The sequence below is a fragment of the Chrysochloris asiatica genome, unplaced genomic scaffold (genome assembly GCF_000296735.1).
Source record: "Chrysochloris asiatica unplaced genomic scaffold, ChrAsi1.0 scaffold00032, whole genome shotgun sequence".
Lineage (NCBI taxonomy): Eukaryota > Metazoa > Chordata > Mammalia > Afrosoricida > Chrysochloridae > Chrysochloris > Chrysochloris asiatica.
Genome location: NW_006408550.1, coordinates 19,740,149 through 19,764,750, shown reverse-complemented (window position 1 = coordinate 19,764,750; position 24,602 = coordinate 19,740,149). Strand labels below are relative to the sequence as shown.

At 38.8% G+C, this 24,602-nt stretch overlaps 1 protein-coding gene across 7 annotated transcripts in view; it reads left to right on the top strand.

Moving 5' to 3' along the window:
- The window catches only part of CADPS2 (Ca++-dependent secretion activator 2), a 613,140-nt gene that overhangs the window by 212,790 nt on the left and 375,748 nt on the right, over nucleotides 1-24,602 (top strand). For all 7 annotated transcript variants that reach the window (XM_006859326.1, XM_006859330.1, XM_006859327.1 and 4 more), the window contains exons 3-4: nucleotides 3,457-3,789; nucleotides 23,515-23,595. In XM_006859326.1, coding sequence (XP_006859388.1) covers nucleotides 3,457-3,789; nucleotides 23,515-23,595 — 414 coding nt within the window. The remainder of the gene's footprint in view (nucleotides 1-3,456; nucleotides 3,790-23,514; nucleotides 23,596-24,602) is intronic.

Here is a 24,602-nt window from a genome sequence, read left to right as displayed (position 1 = left end):
TGATACATTTAATGTCCCTTGGGTAACTTTCTGCTATTTTCAAAATGCAATTTGATCATGTGACTTGCCGATTTTGTTGCTTTAAGGACACTTTATATGCTTGGGATAAAGACCAATCTTTCTTCCAGGGCTTGCAAAGTCCCCTCTCCTTTCTAAAAACCTCCCATTGTACTTTTTGCTCCTTCACAATAACCGAAGGTCCATCTCAGCTGGCTTTATTCGCTCTACCTGCCGCCTCCTCTCCTTCACTTCACTAACCAGTTCCTATCAAGTCTTAGCATCCTCCTCACTGCCTCAGGGTAACCACAGTGACCTCCTGGCTAGATTCAAAGCCTTGTTACAAGCTCTTGTTGTTGTTGTTATGTGCCATGGAGTCGGTTCTGACTCATAGCGACCCTGTACAGGATATCTGTAAATCTTTATGGGAGCAGAAAGCTTTATCTTTCTCCCGCGGAACAACTGGGAGTTTTGAACTGCTGACCCTGAGGTTAGCATCCTGATTCATGATTACAGCACCGGAAATCTCAGTCGTATTTGTATGATTCGTTGTTTCTTCCACGGTAAGTTCTGTGAAAGCACCGGACCCAAGTTGTATGACTTCCCAGTCTTTTTGTTAACACTGAGCAGACCACACAGCCCCACGCTTGCTTCGTTACTCTTCATTGGATGAATAGAGGAGGCAGGGGGAGGGATCATATGCAGAGTGTGGAGGGCTGAGCAAGTTTTGCTCTTTATTGGAACAGAAAGTCTGTTCCTCGAAGTGAAGGCAAACCAGGTGGGAGATTTGGGTGGGCAAAGGAACTGGTGCAGGACTAGCAGGGAGTCCACTGACATGTTGAGTGAGTTAACCAGTAAGAAATACTGGTTTTGAGACAGGAGAACTAGATGTTATTTGCTACCTCATGAGACTAAAGCGATCACTGTTCAGTAGCTTCATGAGGAGCTCTGGTAGCGTAGTGGATAACTCTTTGGGCTACTAGCCATAAGAGCAGCAGTTTTAATCCATCAGCTGCTCCACGGAGAAAGATACTTTCTGCTCCTGTGAAGATTTACAGCCTTGGAAACCCTGTACAGGGTCACTGTGAGTCAGAACCAGAACCGACAGGACTGCATGAAGCAGTGTCACCAGCAGCACATAGCTTCATGAATTGCTGACACCCGGAGAATGCTTTTAAAAAATGGAGAGACTATTTTTCCAAGAACATCAGACATCATGGGAATTGTTAGATGCTATTTCATTTGGCATTATTAAGGAGAAACATGAATCTTTTCTAAGTGGAGCTCTTGTACTTTCTCAACATTTTCCTGCCTGAATACATGCTGGCAGCCTTCCCAGGATCCTTCTCATAGATAGCCACAATGATTTGGCAAGTGGAGAATGCTTTTCTCACCATTATAAAAAGTCTTTTTAATCTAAGAAACTATGCATGGTTTCTGCAGATCAATATCAATGTGTGAACCCTGTATGTATTTGAAGTCTTATTTATACAACTGAGCAAACATGTCCCATTGTATACTTGGTGTGATCGTCACATATCAGTGTGGCTCCCCACACCTTTGTTATGATTTTCAGTGACTTTTTTGGTATAAAAATTGAGCAGGTGAGTAGAAAGAGTGGACCTCCTGAGGTTAAAACTCCCTGAAGTAGGGAGAAATGGAACTTACACAGTACATTTTAGCTCTCTGATGTTGTTAGCTTTCAAACTCCCACATTGAATCAGTTATGTGCTCAGTGGCATTTTCACAAGAAGGTCACTGACTGTTAATTCCATGGGTGTTGGCCAGCATCCAGCAGGGTGTACAACTGCCAGAGGTGAACTTTGGCAAGAGGAGTACTGTGGGGTGGAGGTGAAAGGGTGGCAGGAGAAGGAATCGCAAGAATAAGTGAAGCCATGTTACTTTTGGAATCCGAAAGTCAGGGTTTGGTCTCTTTTCTCCGATAAATCTGTGGTTCGGTCAGTTTCCTCTCAGCCTGAACTGCTCATCTCTAAGAGAGACTGATAATCAAGAAGGCACAGGATGCTTAGGAGAATTGGCAGACAGGAGATGAAGAGCTCTAAAGCTTTTGAGAGTATGAGGACTTATTGTGGGAGAAAGTATCTGCTCATCAATGAGTTTGTTGATATACCGAGTTCCCACGTTAGCCCAACACCGATAGAGTCTCCTTCACATCAGAGGCGTTTGCTTCATGTCCTCTGTCACTCTGGTAGAACAGCCAGATAACATGCTTCACTGTTTGCTAAGTGGTGGAGTTTTGAGTCTACAGAGAGGTATCTTAGAAGAAAGCTTTGATGATCTGCTTCTGAAAACTTGTCACTGAAACTCCAGTGGAGTAAGTTCTCTTATGACACACATGGGCTTGCCATGAGTCAGAATAAACATGGGGACTACTGGTTTGACTGGACTCCTGGAGTGGCCCTCTAGGATAAACATTGTACTGCAAGACTGTTTGAATTGCACGGTCAGCTGTTCAAACTTACCAGCCATGTCTTGGAAATGCTATACAAGGTCACTGTGAGTTGGAACTGACTCGACAGCTTTTAACAACAGCAACACTGGTTTGACTAGTTGGATTCCCTCTTAACCGTCTCATAAAGGATTCACTTGCAAAGATATCTGTGACCCTTAGGTTGGGAGGCTTGTAGGTCAAAGTGAGATTCTTTGTGCCTTAGTTATCTCATGCTGCTGTAAAAGAAATACCAGAAGTGGATGGCTGTAATAACTAAACATGTATTCTTTCACAGTTTATGTGGCTAGAGGTTGGAATTCAGAGTGTCAGCTCTAGGTCAAGGCCTCCTTTCTGTGTCAGCTCTGGGGATAAGTCTTCATCTCCTTTTAGCATCTGTAGACCTAGTATTCCTTGGACATCTGCCTGTGTGTTGGCATCAATCTTCCCCTGGATCTAGGAGCTTCACACCCCAGACCCAAAGGGCACACTCTACTCCTGGCTTTTGTCTTAGTCATAGTAGATTTCCCCCTGTGCTCACTTCTCTTTCCTTCTATACTGGAAAAAGGATCGCCTCAAGATACAACCTAATCCTGTCGATTGCATCTGACCTCATCAAGATTATAGAAGTGAGGATTTCTAACACAGAGAGACCACATCACATCACAGCATGGCAGTGATTGCATCATATAAGATCTTATCATGGAGGTATTAACTGCATCTTAACTGCTAAACCACTGAGAATCTTAGTCAAGCCAAGTTGACACAAACCTTAACTCTCACACTCTTGTAACCCTTTGTAAACCACTGTGCACCACCACTCCTGAACATTCATTGCTACGTTCTAGTGAGGAGCTTTGGGACCTTCCTTATGTTAATAGTTACCATGTGTTATAAAGCATTTTGAATCATTGTATGATTTAGAATATTTGGTGACAGTAATTGGTTTGAATACAAAATGTAAGTGGTGTTAGCTTCGGAACCTAATTATAGGTCATTTTTCCCCCTAGGTTTTTCTCAAGAGCGACCGAGTGGCCAGAATGGTTCAGAGTGGAGGATGTTCTGCTAATGACTTCAGAGAGGTGTTTAAGAAAAATATAGAAAAGCGTGTGAGAAGTTTGCCAGAAATTGATGGCTTGAGCAAAGAGACCGTGCTGAGTTCATGGATAGCCAAATACGACGCCATTTACCGAGGTGAAGAAGACTTGGGCAAACAGCCAAACAGAATGGCCTTGAGCGCTGTGTCGGAACTTATTCTGAGCAAGGAGCAACTTTATGAAATGTTTCAGCAGATTCTGGGGATTAAAAAGCTAGAACACCAGCTCCTTTATAATGCATGTCAGGTACGTGCTGTGTGAGTTTTTCTTCTTTTCCTTTCTCTGTCTGACTCAGAAAGCAAACATCAAGTGTTTATAAGTCTTGAAGGTGGACTTTGCTTCTTATAATCACTGTACTTGAAATGTTGGGTGAAATTGAATTTTGATAAGTCAAGTGATGATCTTTGAAAGAACTTTTGAAAGAATTATTTGATAGAAAATGGATCTTAGTACTTTTTATCTTATAGATAATTATTCCCATGTGCCCTATTTTATGACATCAGATTTGTGCCTCTACTGTATGTAGAACATGCTTCACAGAGTAAGATGGAAATCATCTGATATCTGGAAAAAACTTGGCAATTTATAATAACCAGAAATTTCTGGGTGAAAAATACTTTTTCATAAAGATAGGATGCTGGATTTTTCAGTTTTATGAAAGTAACTGAAATTTCAAATGTTGTTCTCAGTTCCTTTCAGATAGAAATGCATGAAGAGGATTATTGAATTATGTACTTTAAAGAGATAACAAGAAAGTCAATAAGATATTTTTTCTAGTCTTGCATTTGAAAAAGTTGAATAAAATCTCATGTTTGTTTCCTATCTTTCGTTTTTAGACCCTTTGGTTTGTCTAGTAATATATTCTTTCTATATTTGCATTTTGTTTGCTTATTTTAAAGGTGTGAATTATTTATTATGCCCTGATATACAATTTAAATTGACAAAATTCTGACATTTAAAAATTCATGTGTTCATTAAGAGTTACATTTCTGTAATGTACATACATTTATTATTAATCTTTCTACAAATCTACTTCCCTTGATTTCAAGATTCTGTCTAGTTCATGCACTTTGCATTACTAATTTGCATATCATTTAAAATGAATAACCCCAGAATTCATTAATAGTAAAAGAACGTGGTGTATTGGTCCACAAATGGCTTACACACATATGCTGAATTTTTTCACTATGTTACTAAACCAATTGGTGGTTTCATAATACTGGAGGATGAATACATAATCTAAATCTTCTCTTTTAAAAGATAAGATTTTTAATGAAAGAGTACCTTACTTGTACAGATCAGTGTTGATGAACATGATTTACTAGTACAATTCAGATTTAGATATTTAGTAGATATTCATTCAGTGTTTATTTCAGGTCAAGAATTTCATTAGGTGTTAGGGATGCCAAACTTTGCATAATATCATCTTTTATTCCTATGTCAAAGTCTAATAGCGAAGGTCAACCTCTAAATGAGTAATTCCTTATACATTTGGAGTTTGTACAGGGTGTTCCCATTGCAATCGAATCGATTCCAACTCATAGTCACCCTATAAGATGCACCCCCCCCCCATAGGGTTTCCAAGGCTGTAAATCTTTACAGAAGCCTGCTGCCACAGATCGATTCATGAAGTAACTGGTAGGTTCTAACCGCCAATTATTTGGTTGACAGGTTAGTCCTTTAACGCCTATACCTTGAGTTCCCTATCACTTTCTGTGATATGCAAAATTCCATTGGATTTTCATTACATTTTCCCAGTAACTTTTTGAAGCCTCTGTGTGTGAAATTTTTCAACAAACTTCTTGAAGCCCACTTCTTCATATAGCCTTCTATATTATGTATGTATGTATATACATATATATGTACGTTCCATGTTCCAGGCTTATAGAATCAGACTTTGTGGCTGATTATTTATGATTTTGCATGTTTGAAAATGAATTACCCATGAAGCCCAGTACCTTTTTCTTCTGGTAGATTTTCAGCATTTCTTTCTTTCTTTTTTTCAAAGTAATTTCAAAAACTAAGGAAAGGGAATATTGTATATCACAAAAGTACCAAATTATATTTAATACTTTGAGCAGATTATTTAGGTCATAGTATCTTAAATCCTCTTTGCTTTAGACTAGAAAAAACATTAAATGCTTCCTTTCATCCCGATAGCCTTAGGTAAGGCAGGATGAACTGATGATTATCTTAATGAGATTTTACTTATATAATGGGCGGAAGCCCTTAATTCTAGCTATTTATTAAAAACTAGTGGAAGGGTATCTGTTGTTGAACATTTAAAACTATGTCATTCTCTAACTTGACGCATTTTCATGATTCTCCCATGAAGATTTTCAGATGAAAAGGGCTCTCATTGAGACCTATGACTCAACACCCAAAGTTTGTGAATTTTGTATATGCAGCTTGGTGCTAAGATCAATGTTATTATTGTTGTTGTTAAGTGCCGTTGAGTCAGTTCCAACTCAAAGCAATCCTGTGTAGCATTTCTGAGGAGTGACCTCGGTTTGAACCACCGACCTTGTGGTTCAAACCAATCTTGCAGTCCAGTGCTTATCCTACAGCACCAATAGGGCTTGAACCATGTAGTAAAACTACAGGTTTACTTCAGGAAGTTAGATATTTGGATTGTTGTCTCTGAGCTTGTTGTTATTAGGTGCCATCGAGTTGGTACCGAGTCATAGTGACCCCATGCACAACAGAACGAAACACTGCCTGGTCCTGGGCCAACCTCACCATTGTTGCCACACTTGAGCCCATTGGTGTGGCCACTTTGCCAGGTGCCTGAGCTAGAACCTCTGAATAGACTGTGGTAACAAAAGACAAATCTATGCTTACTTTTGAATATGCCTGGTCCCCATTTGCTGTTTGGCCAGCTCCCTACTCCACTCTGTATCACCGTAGCCCATGCATTGGAAAATTTCAAATCACTGATTCTGAAACTTTTCAAAATGACTAGGTTCAAAATGTCAGTTTCTTTTGTTTTTTTAATTTACCCCAAACCTGTTTTCCTGAAGTCATGGGGTGATGTTGTAAGATGACCACAAAGTCAGTGTTTCAAACCCACCAGCCACTCCTCAGATACCCTATCAGGGTCTCTATGAGTCAGAACCAATTCAACATCAGTGAACAATACAACAGTGCCGTAGTCCAGCTGCTTCTACATCCTATAGCCTTGCTTGTCTCTTGACTTTCCAACCCAAACCGTTGCCTAGTACTGCTGCTTGCATCATAGTCATGCCGTGTCTGTACTTTTATCTATTTCCACAGCCATTATCATCACTGGAGACGTCCTTATCCCAAAATGGAGAGAGCATAGCAGTAGCCTGCTTCTCCATTCCAGGCTTAAATATTTTTGTACAAGTTCAATAGCATTGAAGCATCATCCTAAATCCTAAATCTTAACATGACATTTTTGAATAGAAAAAAAGAAGGATACTCCATGTCCATGTTCTTGGCTAAGATTTCAACAACAATGTGCTGTCTGGTCTCCACCTACTTTACAATGTAACAATTCTTTAAACACTGTCTGTTCCAAGTAACCTGAATCACTCCCTACTCCTGATTTACAATGTCCTGTGTTTTCTTAGATGCTAATTTTCTCTCAGATTCTTCTCTTCAAATTCTCACTTCTCTAATCTTCAAGACCCAAGAGAAAGTCTACTTTTCCTACAAAATCTTCCCTGGCCTACCCATTTTCCTTAAATATTATTGTTGTTGTTAATATCTGTAGATTCAGCCCTTGATTCATAGTGACCACGTGCACAAGGAAACTACATGTTACCTGTTTCTAAGGTTAAGGATTAGATCGCAGTGATCTGTAAGGTTTTTAATAGTAGATCTTTGGAAATAGAACAGGATTTACTTCCTTGTCCGTCTTAGCCTAAAGCAAGGTGGTTGTTGTTGTTAAGTGCCGTCAAGTCGGTTCTGACCCACAGCAACCCTGTATAGGGTTTGTTCAGAGGTTCAAGCTCACCCACTGTTTCTCGGAAACCCTATATAGGGTTGCTATGGGTTGGAATCAACTCAACAGCACTTAACCACCACAACAATAATGTGATGAAGAAAATCTCGGCATCAGGATTGGAGGAAGACTCATTAACAACCTGCGAAATGCAGATGATACAACCTTGCTTGAAGAGGACTTATTTACTGATGAAGATCAAAGAGCACAGCCTTCCATATGGATTGCATCTCAATGTAAACAAAACAAAATTCCTCACCACTGAACCAATAAACAACATTCTTATCAATGGAGAAAAGATAGAAGTTGTCAAGGACTTAATTCTTCTTGGATCAACTATCAACACTCACGGAAGCAGCAGTTAAGAAATCCAATGATGTATTGCATTAGGCAAATCTGCTGCACAAGACCTTTTTAAAGTGTTGAAGAGCAAAGATGTCAGTTTGAAGACTAAGGTGCACCTGACCCAAGCCATGGTATTTTCAATAACCTCATATGCATGTGAAAGCTGGGCAGTGAATAAGGAAGACCATAGAAGAATTGATGCTTTAAAGTTATGGTGTTGGAGAAGACTATTGAAAGTGCCATGGGCTGCCAAAAGAATCAATAGATCTGTTATGGAAGAAATGCACCCAGAGTGCTCCTTGGAGGCCAGGATGGCCAAACTTTGTCTCTCATACTTCGGACATATTGTCAGGAGGGACCAGTCACTGGAGAAGGATATCATGTTTGGTAAGGTGGAGGATCAGAAAAGAAGAGGAAGACCCCCAGCGAGATGAATTGGCAAAATGGCAGCATCAGTGGGCTCAAGCATGGCAACAATAATGAGTTTGGCCCGTGATTGGGCAGTGTTTCATTCTGTTGTGCATAGGGTTGCTATGAGTCTGACTGACTTGATGGCACCTAAGAACAACAGCAATGTGATAGTTGGAACTGTGGTTGCTCTGGCAGTGTCAGACCGAATGAATTCGGGGGCCTTCTATGTCCTGCGAGCCAGACGTTTCCCACACCTTGTCTAAAGAGTCCACTGGAACCTGGTCAATATCAGCAACACACAAATGTCCACTCACAAATAGATGGTGGCTATCCATGAGATGCATTGTCTGTGTACAGAACCAGGTATCCTGCGTAACAGTCAAGAATTCTATCACTAATTCCCTGTCTTCAGTATTTGTTGTTTTTGTTGTTGTCATACAGTTGGTTCCAACTTACAGCAACCCGATGCACAACAGAACAAAACACTGCCTGACCCTGCACCACTCTAAAGGTTATTGGTAAAGTTGAGTCCATTGTTGCTGTCACGCATTAGGCCATCTCATTGGAGGTCTTCCTCTTTTATGCAGAACCTCCACTTTATCAAGCATGGTGTTCTTCTCTAGGAACTGGTCACTCCTGGTAATATATTGAAAGTATGAGAGATGAGGTCTCGCCATCCTGTCTTCGAAAGACCATTCCTTCTGGGTTCACTTCTTGCAAGACAGATTTGTTCGTTTGGCAGTCCATGGTTCTTTTGGTAATTTTCTCTAACACTATAATTTAAATGCATTTATTCTTCTCTGATCTTTCTTAATTACGGTACAATTTTCACATGCATGAGACAGTTGAAAATACTGGGAATTCTGTCAGGCACTCCTTAGTCTTCAAACTGATACCTTTCTTCTTAAACATTTTAAAGATGTCTTGTGCAACAGATTTGCCTAATGTGATACATCTTTTGATTTCTTAACTGCCGCTTCCATGAGTGTTGATGGTGGAATCAAGCAAAATGATGTCTTTCAGAATTTCAATCTTTTCTCCGTTTATCATGATGTTATTTATTGGTTCATTTGTTACAATTGTTACATTGTAAGGTAGGTGGAGACCAGACAGCACATTGTTGTTGAAATCTTAGCCAAGAGCATGGACATGGAGTATCCTTTTTGTGAATCTATTCCTTTCCTTTACATTAAGGTGCAATGCATAACATAGGCTGTAGTTTTTGATCATCCTCAGTATTTTAAGTCCTCTTCATTTCCGGCAATCAAGGTTGTATGTATCATCTGCATATTGCAGGTTGTTAATGAGTCTTCCTCCAATCCTGATGCCACATTCTTCTCCTTATAACCCAGTTTCTCAGATTATTTGCATAGCATACAGATTGGATAGTATGGTGAAAGGATACAAACCTGGCGTACATCTTTCCTAATTTTAAACCATTTAGTATCCCCTTGTTCTGTTTGAATGATTACCTCCTGGCCTTTGTACATGTTCCTCAGGAGCACAATTAGGTGTTCTGGAATACCCATTCTTCACAATCTATCCGTACTTTGTGATGATCTACACAGTTAAAAGCCTTTGCATAATCAATAAAGTACATGTAAACATCTTTCTGGTATTCTGTACTTTTAGCTAAGATCTATGTGACACCACCAGTGAAAGCAATTGTTCCAAGTCCAGTTCTGAATCCAGTTTAAATTTCTGGCAGCTTCCTATTAATGTATAGCTACAGTTATTTTTTAATTATCACAGCAAAATTTTTCCGTAGTGTGGTATTAATGATATTGTAATGATTTCTGCACTCAATTGAGTAGCCTTTCTTTGGAATATGCACAAATAATGGATTTCTTCCAATTAGTGGGTCAGGTAGTAGTCTTATAAATTCCTTGGCATAGATGAATAAGTGCCTCTAGTGCTGCATCAGTTTGTTGAAAGATTTCTATTTGAATTCCTTCAATTCCTGGAGCCTTGTTTTTCAATAGTGCTTTCAATGCAGCTTGAACTTCTTCCTTCAGTACCATTGGTTTTTGATCATCTGCTACCTCTTGAAATGACTGAACATTTACCATTTCTTTTTGGTACAGTGACTGTACATATACATTTCATATTTTCGATGCTTTCTGCATTATTAATATTTTTCTCATAGTATACTTCAGTATTACAAATCAAGTCTTGAATTTTCATTTCAGTGTTTAAACATGAGGAACACTGAACATATATCCTTTCCTTTTTGTTCTCTAACTCCAGGTCTTTGCTCATATTTAATACTTTGTCTTTTTGAGCTGTCCTTTGCAATTTTCTGTTCAGCTCTTTTACTTCCTTATTTTTTCCATTTGTTTTATGTTCTGTATACTCAAGATCAAGTTTCAGAGTCTTTTCTGACATCCATTTTGGTCTTTTATTTCTTTCCTCTCTTTTTAGTGATCTTTCTTTATGATATTCTTAATGTCATCCCACAATTCTCCTGGTCATTAGTGTCTGATGCATCAAATCTCTTCTGGAGATGGTCTCTAAATTCAAGTAGGATATATCCAAGGTCGTATTTTGGCTCTTGTGGACTTGTTTAATCAGCTTCAATCTGAATTGCATATGAGCTGTATTGATAGTCTTTTTTACAGTGTACACTGACCTTAGTTTGGCTGATGATATTGAACTTCGCCACCGTCTCTTACCACAGATGTAGTCAATTTGATTCCTGTTTATTTTATTTGGAAATGTCTATGTGTATGGTTCAACTTCAGGTGTGGCACTGTAGGATCGACACTGGAGTGTGAACCCCAAGGTTGGCAGTTCAAACCCACCAACTGCTCCTCAGAAGCCCTCTACAGGGTTGCTATAGAACCAACTCAACGACTCTTAACAACAACAACAAAACAATATGTATAGTTGCTTTTTATGTTGTTTAAAGAATTGTATTTGCAATGAACAAGTCAGTGGTCTTGCAAAATTCTATCATGTGATCTCCAGCATCATTTCTATCAGTAAGACCAACTCCTGCTCCGTCCTCTTTGTTTTCAACCTTTCAATTCCAGTCACTGGTAATTATCAGTACATCTTGATGATGTGTTGATTCCATTTTAGACTGAAGAAGCTAGGAGAATTCATCAGGTTCATCATCACTAGCTCAATAGTTGATGCATAAATTAGAACAATAGTGGTTTTAACTGGTCTTCTTTGTAGGAATATGGATATTATCCTATCACAGACTGTTTTGTACTTGAAGGTAGACCTTGAAATTTTCTTTTTGATGATGAATGTGATGCCATTCCTCTTCGATTTGCCATTTCCAGTAGTAAACCATATGATTGTCTGTTTCAAAATGGCTAATGTAAATCTATTTTGACTCACTAATGTGTAGGACAGGGAGCTCTGGTAGCATAGTGGTTACGAATCAGGCTGCGAGTCGCAAGGTCAGCAGTTCGAAACTACCAGTGGTTCCGCGGGAGAAAGATGAGGCAGTCTGCTCCCGTAAAGATTTACAGCCTCAGAAGCCCTGTGTAGGGTTGCTATGAGTCAGAACTGACTCCATGGCACATAACAACAACAACGTGTAGGATATTGATCTTTATGAGCTCAAATTCATTACTGACAACTTCCAGTTTTCCTAGATTGACACTTCATACATTCTATGTTCTTATTATTTGCAGCTGTTCCTCATCATTTTATGTTTTACTGCATCTGTAAATGAAGGTCCCCAAAGCATTGCTCCATTCGCTTCCTTATGGTCAGCTCTATTTTGAGTAGAATGCTCTTCCCCAGTTGTATTTTGCCAAGCGCCTTCCAACCTGAGGTGTTCACCTTCCAACACGGTATCTTATAGCACTTCTCTTTTGTTCATAACATTTTCTTGTTCCCACACTGTATCTGACAGTGTGTGCCTCTAGCCATAAAGTTTTTAGTGGCTGATATTCAGAAGTTGTCGACCTCTCCTTCTTCCTAGACTGCCTTCTTCTGGAAGCTCCACTGAAATCTGCTCAGTGTGGGTGACCCTGCTAGTATTTAAAATACTGATGGCATAGCTTCCAGCATCACAGTAACACACAACCCACCACAGTACGGCAAACTGACAGACGAGTGGTGGCCTTCAATATTCAGTGAGAACAAATCCATGAAGAGTTTATAATTGCAATTCTTCATTATAATCCAAAAGTCTGTTATCTTCTACTCTGTATTATTCATATTTATAGATACTTCTTTCTCCTAGGAGTCTTGGTGTGGCACTGTGGGTTAATGCGCTGGACTGCAAAGTCATTTTGAACTGCAGGGTCAGCAGTTACTATTTAATTAATCTCTACACCTTTAATTGCAGAGTCCTGGTATGGTGCTGTGGGTTAATGCGCCAGACTGTAAAGCCATTTGAACTGGAAGGTTTGCAGTTCAAGCTCACCAGCTGCTACTTGGAAACCCTCTCCAGGGTCGCTATGGGTGGAAAAACAACAACATTTCTCTAATTATAGAGTACATTTAATGTTGTAGGCATTCATATGTTGGATGACTCGGGGAACAGAACATTGACTGTGCAGACATTGGTAAGAGGTGTGAGGTGGGTATGTTGGACTAAAACTACAGGACTTGATTCTTGGTCCACTCACTTATTATGTGTGTGACTCTAGGAAAATTGCTTAAACCTCCCTGTGCTTTACATTTTTGTCACTAAAATGGGCTATTACCTATTCCTTTGGTTTGCTTTGAGGTATAAATGAGATGCTTATAAAAACTGACCACTGTTATTGACGTAAGTGCTGTATGCATTTAGCTTTTATTAGTTATGATTAGACTTGGGTTCTAATCCACACTGGGGAAGTTGTATCATATCACTGATAATATCTGTGTTATTGCATTTTATTGTAAACTCATTGTCAGCATTATTCCATCACTAATGTGGATCAAGCTCACCAGCTGCTCCTTGGAAACCGTATACAGGGCCACTCTGGGTCAGAATCAACTTGATGGCACTGAACAGCAACAACAACAATGTATGTCTGTATTTGGCTATTTCATTCAAGAAAGTATAATTTATAAATAATTGCTTGAAAATATTGTTCATAACTTTGATCAAGATGAGCATTTGATATCAAATGAAATATTAAAATGTACAGGAAATTTGCCAAGTTGTAACTAGTAGTTTTTATATAAATGCATCACATACACATACACTTGAATATTCTCTAGGCTATAGAAGTCCCATGGTTTTTAATTTCTAGGTTACATTTCTTATGCACATGATTTAATATCTAGATCCATTATGTAATATGTTTAGTTCAGTTAGCATAGGGTAATTTTGTATCTAATTAACTCATTCATCTTTTCCCTACTTCAAACTATTCAAAGGCAAGTGTGTATTGGGAACTGCGTTTTTAAGACTTTTAGAACTGCTGTATAAGAATCTATGGCAGAATTATTAGTTCTGAGTCAGTTGTCTATACATAATTTACAAAATAGATAGAAGGCAGTTTATTAAAGCCTTCGGATCCAGTGTACCCAGTATTACCTGACCCTTCCATACAAAGCAGTATGTGACAGTGCCATGCTGCTCTTGAGAGTTTGTCAATAGTTATAGTCTTTCTGTGGTATAACAATACAAACTATTTCTCATTGATCAAGAAAATGGGAAGAATTGTCTCTGGGGCGCACGGATGCAGGATGTCTTGCAGAAAATGAGTCATTATGGAGGGGATGTTATAGTCCAAGAACCTTTCCGAGTCAGGTGGCATTAGTCTCTGTATTTGTATTAAACAGTACACTTAATTGTTTGGTTGCCACCTTTGGATGTGGATTTGTTTTACTCCAATCGTTTCATTTCCATTGGGAGCCACTAAAGGGCATGCAGTGTGGTTTAAGACAGCAGAGAAGTACAAGAAGAAGGCATCCTGGTGTGGCTCTGTGGGATAAGCACTGGGCTGTGATGCCGGTTTGAACTGCAAAGTCAGTGGTTCAGAACCACCAGCTACTCCTCAGAAACCCTATACAGGGTTGCTAAGAGTCCAAACCAACGCAATAGCACTCAACAATAACAACATGAACAGTAGATCATTAGATAATACCTTCTTTGTGGCAGTATACTTTATCTCATTAGTTTTGATGTTGGCAACAAAGGCAAGGAAGAAGATATTCCCAGGCAGAAGAAGCACAAGCAAAATACATGATTGGTATAATGTGAAATATTTGTTAAGCCATGTGTAAACCAGTCTGTATAGATACATGATTGGTATAATGTAAAATATTTGTTAAGCTATGTGTAAACCAGTCTGTATAGATACATGATTTGTATAATGTAAAATATTTGTTAAACCATGTGTAAACCAGTCTGTGTAGATACTGGAAATATAGTAGGAGTTAGGAACATAGATTGGTGTAAAGTATGGGGGCTGAATCATAGGCCAGGTCATTTGAACATCATTCTCTCTCCTTTGTATTAATTTCCTCTCATTAATCCTCCTATTCTCTCTATTCCACCACTTTCTTCAGCTGTGGTTCCTGATCCAAATCAAAGAACACAGAAAATTATTTGAGTGACAGTTTTCTCAGTTATCCCAAGTAAAGTACATAATTAGAAGCATTCTAGATGCATAGGAGGGAGAATGATTCATTACATACAACTAGGTCTTGATTCTGTCTGGCAGTTGGGATCTTTGTAAAATTTGAGCAGGAAGAGATGATAAAAATGTGTTGTAATAAGGAGAATAATCTGGGACCGATATATAAGAAGGGTCAGTTTTGAAAGATTAATAATAATAATAGACTAATGCAATAATCCAGTTGGCTCAAGCTAAGGTATAGACACAACAAAGAGTTATGGTAAGTATCTTAGGAAAGGAATAGTGATGTTATAGTAGCACTTTGGATTAAGCCTTGGTCTGCTAACTGAAAGATTGGCAGTTTGAACCCCAACTGTTCTACAGGAGAAAGGTTTTAGACCGTCTGCTTCTGTAAAGATTTACCGAAACCTCAGCAACCCTGAGGGCAGTTTTGCTCTGTCGTATGGGATGGCTATGACTCAGAATCTACTCAAAAGCAGTAGAATTATTAGAGGAAAGGGAGACTGGAGAAGTAATGGTGACTGTGAGCTTTTAGATTGATCAAGGGTGGTGGAACCATAGGTAGAAATTGGGGAACCTTGTTGAAGAATGGATGGTAACAACAATCAGTTTAGTGTGAGTTTTAGGTCAGTGGGGTATGATGCTGAGGAAAGTCCATGCCCTCAGTTGGAGTTGGAGAACTGGAGCTCAGGACAGAGCCCAGTGTTATGTGCTGACATCTGCCCTACAATAGCCAGACAGTTGTAGACACTGTGAAGCCTATTAGAGCCAAAGGCCAAGCAGGTGTGCTCATGGCTTAGAAAGAACAGGACCAGCAAAAAGAAAAAAAGACCAGAGCAAAAGCAATCGGACTCAGTCAGCTAGGCCATTAGCAGATTTATCAGTGAAGCAAACTAACTTAATAATACTTAAAGTATTTAAGGAACCCTAGTGGCTTGGCTAGAGTCCAGATGTGGCACTGGAGGATAAGCACTAGACCATAAGGTCAGTTTGAATTGCAAGGTCAGCAGTTCAAACTCACCAGTTCCTCCTCAAAAGCACTCTATACAGGGTTGCTATGAGTTTTAACCAGCTTGATGGCATGTAATAACATTGACTTGGTTGCTAACTGAAAGGTTGGAAGTTCAACTTATCTAGCCACTCCCAAGGTGAAAGCCCATCTGGAAATTTATTTCTGTGAAGATTGAAACCAAATCTATTGTCATCAAGTTAATTCCAACTCATGTTGTTGTTGGGTGCCACTGCATTGGTACCAACTCGTAGAGACCCTAAGCACAACATAATGAAACAGTGCCCAGTCCTGGGCCAGTCTCACGATCATTGCTATGTTCTATTGAGCCCATTGATGCTGCCACTTTGCCAATCCATTTTGTTGGGGGTCTTCCTCTTTTCTTATGACCCTCCATCTTACCAAACATGATATCCTTATCCAGCGACTGGTCCCTCCTGACAATATGTCCGAAGTATGAGAGACGAAGTTTGGCAATCCTAGCCTCTAAAGAGCACTCTGGCTGAACTTCCTCCAACACAGATCTGTTGGTTCTTTTGGCAGCCCACGGCACTTTCAGTGTTTTCCTCCAATACCATAACTCAAATGCATCAATTCTTCTACGGTCTTCTTTATTTACTGTCCAGCTTTCACATGCATATGAGGTTATTGAAAGTGACACAGGCTCGGTCAGTTACACCTTAGTCTTCAAACTGAAATTCTCAAAACATTTCAACTGATAGCAACCCTATATAGGATTTTCAGGCTGTAAATATTTAAGGGAGCAGAAAGCTCCACCTTTCTCCCACGGAGTGGCTAGTGGGTGTGAAGTGCTGATTGTGCAGTTAGCAGTTGAGCACAAGAAAACTCTATCCTGGCGGTTCTACTCTTTGCTGCAGGATCACGACGGCTATAGGTTTTGTTTGCTTTCATGATTGACAGTGTTGATGTTGACCAACACTCAGACTTTAGAAAAGAGATTAATTAGAGGAAGGCAGTGGTACTTAAAATGTACTTTAAAAAGCTCTACTTAAAAGATGCTTTCTTTGTTTTCTAAAGAAATTATCAAACTTGTGACACTTGTAGTCTGTAAGACATTGGAAGGGTGATACTGCAAGATCTGATATGGAGTTGTTGGGTAAAACTGTAGTTTCATGCTGAATTTCACATTTTTTTAACAGTAAGCTAGTTGGCCAATACAGACTTTCCAGCTCTCACAAGGACTTCTGTGAAGGGGCATTTGCTGATCATCCTTTTACCAGAGATGTGTTCATGGGACAAGAGAACTTTTGGGTCAGGGGAGCCTGAGATATGTGATTTGAGGCAGGATTAATCATAGCCTGCCACATCACATCAGTATTAGCTCTACTCCGTAAAGTCCATTTTTAATCTGTCATCTTCTCAAATCCCTCGTGATCCAACTAACCAGGAAAAAGATCCTCTTCTACTGGTGAATTTTCACAGTATTGGAGCAGTAACTTTTACATGACAGTTATATATTATTTTTCATTCAGATTCTGCTGTGTCTATATTAGGTATGACCTCTGTCAGGTCAGCACCTTTGTAGCTACTGAAGAGCATGCGCTACTGCTTGCTGTACATTAGATTTAGACAAAAGTACATCTGAAATCAATAACTACCTCATAGACCATCCAAGTTAACAGTGTAAAAGCCTATGTCTTGGTGTCCATTTATAAAGAATTTAATGAATCTCGTAGTTCTGAGGTGGAAGAATATAGGCCTGAAGATTCTGTTTTCAATATTTTCCATTCCAAAAACCATAGCCTCTCCTAGAATAAAAAACCAGAGGCTTAAATCCAGAACATCCTCCAAGAGTGGTGTTGTTTTTCCTCTTTTGAGTTAACCATCCCTTTGAGAATCAGGGGTAAGCTATGAAATTCAAACAGCCTCCTTGAGGGGAAAAAAATGTACATCTCTACAAAATTTTGGAAAGGTTCACAGACCTCAGGTTAAGAACTCCATGCCCTAGAGAATCCTGACCATGGAAACAGTAATCCCTGTGTAACACACAAGCACAAAATGAAAGTGCGTCTTCACTAAGTGTTTGTCAAGACAGTGAAGTATTTTGATAATTACAGTGTCAAAATGTTCTATATAATACAAACTGGAGGCATTACCAAGTAAAAGTACATTTAGGTGTCTGTTACTGTTAGGGTTGAATGACTTTCTTTAAAAGACCTAGGGACTTCCTGCGTACCAAAAAAGAACATTCTGGGTGTATGTAAGCCATCGTCACATAAAATGATCAAGTTCGACATTAAAAGTGAAAGAAAATTAAATTAAAAGATGACAGTTTCCATCACTGAGTGTGGACTTGCCTCTGGTCTCTTGCACAAACACCAGAGTCCTCCTGTCCCCAGGGTCTTTATCTCACAGCCCAAATGTGGCACAAGGCTCAGATGTGTTACTCACATCTCACTACCTAATACCTCACATCTATAACGCATCCATTTGGCTTTTCATTTTATTAGTGCAGAATTACAGAAGTGCTATGGAGGATTCAAAAGATAGATCGGTATTTTCATTGCAACTGTATGGAAACCATATTGACAAATTGAGATGCGCTAGAGAAATTGAGTGGCTCTAGAAACATCTAACTCAAAGACTCTCAATATCTGAATACTAATGTACTTATGCCTCAACTGTGTGTTTCTAAACTTCAGTCTACATGACTTGAGATGGATTGGATTTGGGCTGTGAGGGAAAGAGTGAAGTCAAAGACAACCCTTGTTGTTGGGTGCCATTTATAAGAAATGGGACTACTCATAGGTTTGAAGTGGAGAGCTGGAAATCAAGATTCTGCTTTAATCTAATTAAGTTCAAGGTACCTTTCCTTCTTTGAATTTGAAATGGTAAGTAAGCAAGGTGGAAGCTTAAAACTGAAACTCTGGTGCATGGAGACAGCTATCAATACACACTTGGAAGTTCTCAGTGAGCAGATGATGTTGATAGTTGGAGTAGAACACCAACCATATGCATTAAGAGGTCAAAGACCCAGTCCTGATGCTCACTGATGTTTACAAACATTTTTACCTTTCATGGGAACGTATCTCTAGTTTCATGATGAAAATGAAAGGGAAGTCCAGTTTTGCCTTGGTGTAATTTATTTTTAAGTCCTGTGTAAAATCATTGTTAAAACTAATGAGCCAAGGATTGGTGTAATGTGCCAGGGGTTATAAAAGACAACACCACGGATTCCTAAGTTAGAGCTGCTCTATTCCATGATTGTGGTGATGGTTTGTTGTTGTTGTGATGTGCCGTGGAGTCAGTTCCGACCCATAGCGACCCTGTACAGGGTTTCTGAGGCTGTAAACCTTTACGGGAGCAGAAAGCCTCATCTTTCTCCTGCGGAAAAGCTGGTAGTTTCGAACTGCTGACCCTGAGGTTAGCAGTAACCACTACACTACCAGAGCTCTTTGTGATGGATTGCTGTTTGTTGTTAAGTGCTGTTAAATCGGTTCTGACCCATAGCAACCCTGTATAGGGTTCCCAAGGAGCCTCTGGTGAGTTTGAACCGCTGACCTTGCAGTTCAGACGGCTCTGCAGTCTGACACATTAACCCACAGTGCCATACCAGGACTCCTTGTGATGGATGTTGTTGTTGTTGTTATGTGCCGTGGAGTGGGTTCTGACTCATAGCCACCCTGTACAGGGTTTCTGAGGCTGTAAATCTTTACGGGAGCAGAAAGCCTCATCTTTCTCACGCGGAACAGCTGGTAGTTTTGAACTGCTGACCCTGAGGTTCACAGCCCGATCCGTAACCACTACTCTACCAGAGCTCCTTCACATGTATCAAATTGTGAGGGAAGCCATTCTACAGGAAAATAAGGAGGCTTTCTTCTCCTGCAAAGATTAACAGCCTCACAGACCCTAGACACAGTTGCTGTGATTTCGATCTGACTCGAAGCCACCTCACAACAAGAGAAAGCTACTGAAAGATAGATTAGAGACATACACTGAATGGGTAAGGGAGGGAGAATGGGATATGTATGTATTTATAGATCCCACAAATATATGGGTTTGAAAGAGGATTTTGTACATGGGTATTTATTTACCTTTCCTGCAAACATAACTATGAATGTGGTGGAGCATCCAACAGGCAAAATATGAAAATTTCTTAATATTATCAAACCTCTTAAGGCAATGATTTGCTGGGGTTGGGCGCTCAGGACCATGGTCTTAGGTGACACCATGGTCAATTGACGTAACAGTCCACAAAGACCCTGTTCTCATCCTATTTTGGTGTAGCTTCTGGAATCTTAAAAGTCCATGAGCATTTTTGTGAGGTGCAACTATTGGTTTCGCAATGTGCAGATGGAAGAAAAGTAGTAAGAATTGATAGAGACTTGGAATCAGTTACTCCAATGGACTAACTCACCCTTGTGACCCAATTTTCAGCCCAGCAGTAGATAGGTATATAAGGGAAACAATACCAGTCATTCACAATCAAAAGGGCAACGTTTTCCTAACGACAAAGTTGAGAAGGGATGGGAAGGTGGGTGGAATGGAATTAGGAGTCACAGTGAGGAAGCCGGAGAAGTGGTGTTGTATTGCGGGGATTATTACAATCACTGAGATGAAAGAAAGTGTATGATTTGTTGACTATAGAACTGATTATCTGGTCTGTATAACTTCACTCAGTTTACAATAAAGAGTTTTGTTTTCTTTAAAAAGACAGTTTAATACAGAAGTGTTCAGCTTTTCTTTGACTGCCCCCGGACCCCTGAGAAATACAATTAAGGTATTAATATTTTAGAAAGTAGTAGGAAATGATCTTCTACTAAGAAGTCTTACAAAACTGAGAAATGATTCAGACAATTCTACTTAAAATTAAATAAGAGCCTGTTAATCTGAAGTTATAAATCTTTAAAGATGGTGGGTTGTGGTGAAGTTGGCAAAGGAAAGATGGCTCTTTGTTTTAAAATGTCAAAAATTATTTCTAGGTGAAGTGTAATATACTTTAATGTAGAAAAATAAATATTCGTGATAATTTAAGCACAGATCAATATTACATTTTGTATATTTGACGTGTTGTAGTTACATTGTGGAGTCTTCATTTGCCGCTGTAGATAAACACTGGACTGTTAATCACAAAGTTGAAGAGTTAAACTCACCAACTGCTACTTGGAAACCCTACGCAGGGTCACTATGAGTTGGCACTGACCCGAGGACACTTAACAACCACACTAACTTGCATTGTTCTTATGCTTTCATTTTTCTTTTAGAAGTTATAATAGCTGATATCAGCTGCCTAGATAAGATATTTATCACATATTCTTTCCCTTTATAACTGTGTTTGTTTTTCAATTAAATAATTTTATCTTTAGACACAGAGACGATAAACTTGTCTCTGCTTGATTTTGCACCATAAATGCTTTCATTTACAATAAAAAAAAATTTTTTTTTTTTGAAATGATGTAGAAATGTCTTCATGACAAGGATTTGCTTTAAGAAAAACTTGCCTGCTTTGTAACTTATTTTAAAATGAACTTCAGTTGTATGTATCTAATAAGCTTGAAACTTTTTTTAAAGATAACACCAGGCCTTTTTTTCCCCCTTAAAAAACAAAACAAGACAACCCAAAGGGGCTACTTTGTTTCCCTTTAACCTGGTTTTCCTTGTGGAGATATCCTTCTTTCTTAAAGTCCCCTCCTAGCTGATAACTTCACACTCCTGCTTTAAAAACTCGCAGTGCATTCCAATTGCTTTGCTTTAAAAACAAACTCCTTCTTCCCTAACATGGTTTCTAAATCTTTAGTTGTTTATGAAGTGGTCCTGCATCTCTCTCCAGCCCCGCCTCCCACGTGCCTCTTAAGTATCCCGTTTCCCAAAAGCACTGTCTGGTCTCACTGGCAGACCTATGTTATCCTTTTACAGAGCATCTTCCCCTCTTTCTGTCTCTTCATATACTCTCTAGGACTGCCATCCTGTCTACTTGGTTTACTTCTAATCTTCGTTTCTAGGCTGTTTAATGTAATTTAGTCAATTTATAGTTATGCAGCGAGCAGATGATGCATATATGTATTTGGCTGGGTGTTTAATCATTTACACCATTTTAATCTGGTCTTCTTTCTTGATTTTAAACCATTCAGTGTTCCCATGTTCTGTTTGAACAACTGCCTCTTGGTCCAGGTACAGATTCCTTGTGAGCACAATTAAGTGTTCCGGAGTACTCATACTTCACAATGTTGTCTATAGCTTGTCATAATCCACACACTGGAAGGTTGGCCCAGGATCAGGCAGTGTTTCATTCTGTTGTGCATAAGGTTGCTGTGAGTCAGTACAGACTCGATGGCACCTAACAACCACAAAATCTGGTCTTCATATAGATCTTTACCAAAGTGTGCATGTGTTGTGTACCCAATGCTTCTTAATGGTGGGAGTGGGAGACGGATGAAATTAGAGCTGAGAGAAAGGTCAGTCTTATTCACAACTGCATCCGCAGCCAGTACTTAAGACTAAGCATAACTGATAGCCAAACCCAATCTAACCTACTGCTTTCGAGTCAACTCCAAGCCATAGCGACCTTGCTTAGGGTTTCAGAGGCTGTAAATCATCATAGGAACAGAAAGCCTCATGTTCACCCATGGAGCAGCTGGTGGGTTTCAACTGCCAACTTTGCATTTAGTAGTCTAGTGCTTGTCCTACGGTGTTACCAGGGTTCCCTGAACATAGCTCATAAGAGGTCTTCAATTTCACATTTTTTAATAGTGAACTCAAGAAGAAAGTTTGAAAAATATAATTGGGGAAAAATGAATTGTAATGAAAAGTTAAACATATCATTTGATAAGTTAAAGGGTTCTTTCAGTGGCGAAACAAAAGTAATTTTCCATCAAATGGAAGATAGCTAAAAAACAACAGCAAAAAGATAGTTTGCTTTACTTTCTTTCAATTAAACTTAGAGCAAAAGAATGGAAGTATCATGTGGTGCCAGTCTGTAAAGGAATAGAAGAATTTCTTGGAAGGACATGTTGTTGTTGTTGTTGTTCCTATATGCTATCCAGTCGGTTCTGATGTGTAGCCACCCTGTATAAGGTTTCTGAGGAACTGCTGGTGAGTTTGAACTACCATCCTTGCAGTTCAAACAAAACTTGAGGTCGAGTGTTTATCTTATGTCACCATGAAGACTTAAATGAATGGAGTATTATATCCATCAGTCTGTCAAGTAGCATTTATAGTTTAGCACTAATACAAACTTATTCTAAAACTGAAGGGAACCCGTACATTGAAAAATGTAAGACATTACTGAGTATCTCACAATCCAGAAATGCCGGAAGGGAATTTGAAAGAATTAAAAAGGGATTTATCTTTCTGAAACTACTTAAGACTGACTTGCTCATAGACAGAAGTATGGACTTAATTAAGTTAATAACAATCTAATGTACCTCAAGGAAAGAAGGAATTCTTCATTTCAAATTGTTGTTGTGGACTGGTTGGGCAAAGAATTATTATAATGAAATTTCTTGATAAATAGGTATTATACTCTAGGGATGATTTATGTGTGTGTGTGTATAAAATATGTAATGTAAAAAGATCCAAGGAATTTAATTCAACTTCCAATCTAATTAAACAGCCTTCTGTGTTCACTTCTCAGTAGGTAATGGAGAGAACATATTAAGATTTTTGAAGTCATTTAATTCTTACTTAAATGTGTAGCTCCACAGCCACTAAGTAATCATATATGTGTAATTATTTTTAAGCTGGATAATGCTGATGAACAAGCAGCCCAGATCAGACGGGAACTTGATGGACGACTGCAGTTGGCAGAGAAAATGGCTAAGGTAAACTATTGACTTGGACATACTGTAGTACATTTCTCTCTCCACTCAGATTTTGTGAATGGAAAGGGTAAGACCTGCTTGCAGGTTAAGAGAGCCAGCATACTGTCTACTCAGGATGGATACCTCTTAACACCAGCTGTCTGAATGCATGTTATCCAAATGAAATATCTCATTTAACTTAGTCATTCTTACATGTGAAATAACTGGATTAAATATTAAAATTTCTATTTTTAAAATAAATTTATCTAAAACAATACCTGAATTTCCCAAACTTCCATATTTTGAAGAATTTGTGGCACTGTCGGATAAACTCTGGACTACTAACTGCAAGGTTGGTGGCTCAAGCTCACTAGCCACAGCACTGAAACCTTATACAGGGTGGCTACGAGTCGGAACTGACTAAATGGCATATAACAACAACAACAAACAAAACATAATCATGAAGAAGCAGCTTCCCCCCTTAAACCATGTAATACGTTCAAAGAATCTAGTGCTTGGTTGGCATATGGTCATGTATAATTACTATCTGAATCAATGATTCAATGAATGAATGAAAAATATATGGGATATCTAATACATAGTCTGGAAGAGAGACTGTGCAAAAAAGTAGTTTTTTTTTATTTATGCAGTCACTGTGTTTCTAAGAATAAAATTGATTTCAAGTAAACACCATGAGATTTAAAAAAATAATAATAATTTTGGGTTGTTTTTTTTTTTTTAGAGAAAGTAGAGCATAATTGTCTTTATCATTCTTCAGTGAAGTGATGGATTCATTTACTTCAGTGGAATAAACATTTGCACTCTTCAATAGATTTGTTAAAATGCTGTTGATTGTTCAGAGAATAAGATTTTCTACCTTTCCCTCCTGCTAAATGAAAACTTAGAATATTAAATTTATAGGCATTTACCTTGTCAAAATTCTCCCTATTTAGAGATTTCTAAAAATTGATGTATAACATGTATATAATAAAGAGTACAAATCTTTAATCTGTAGCTTGATAGATTTT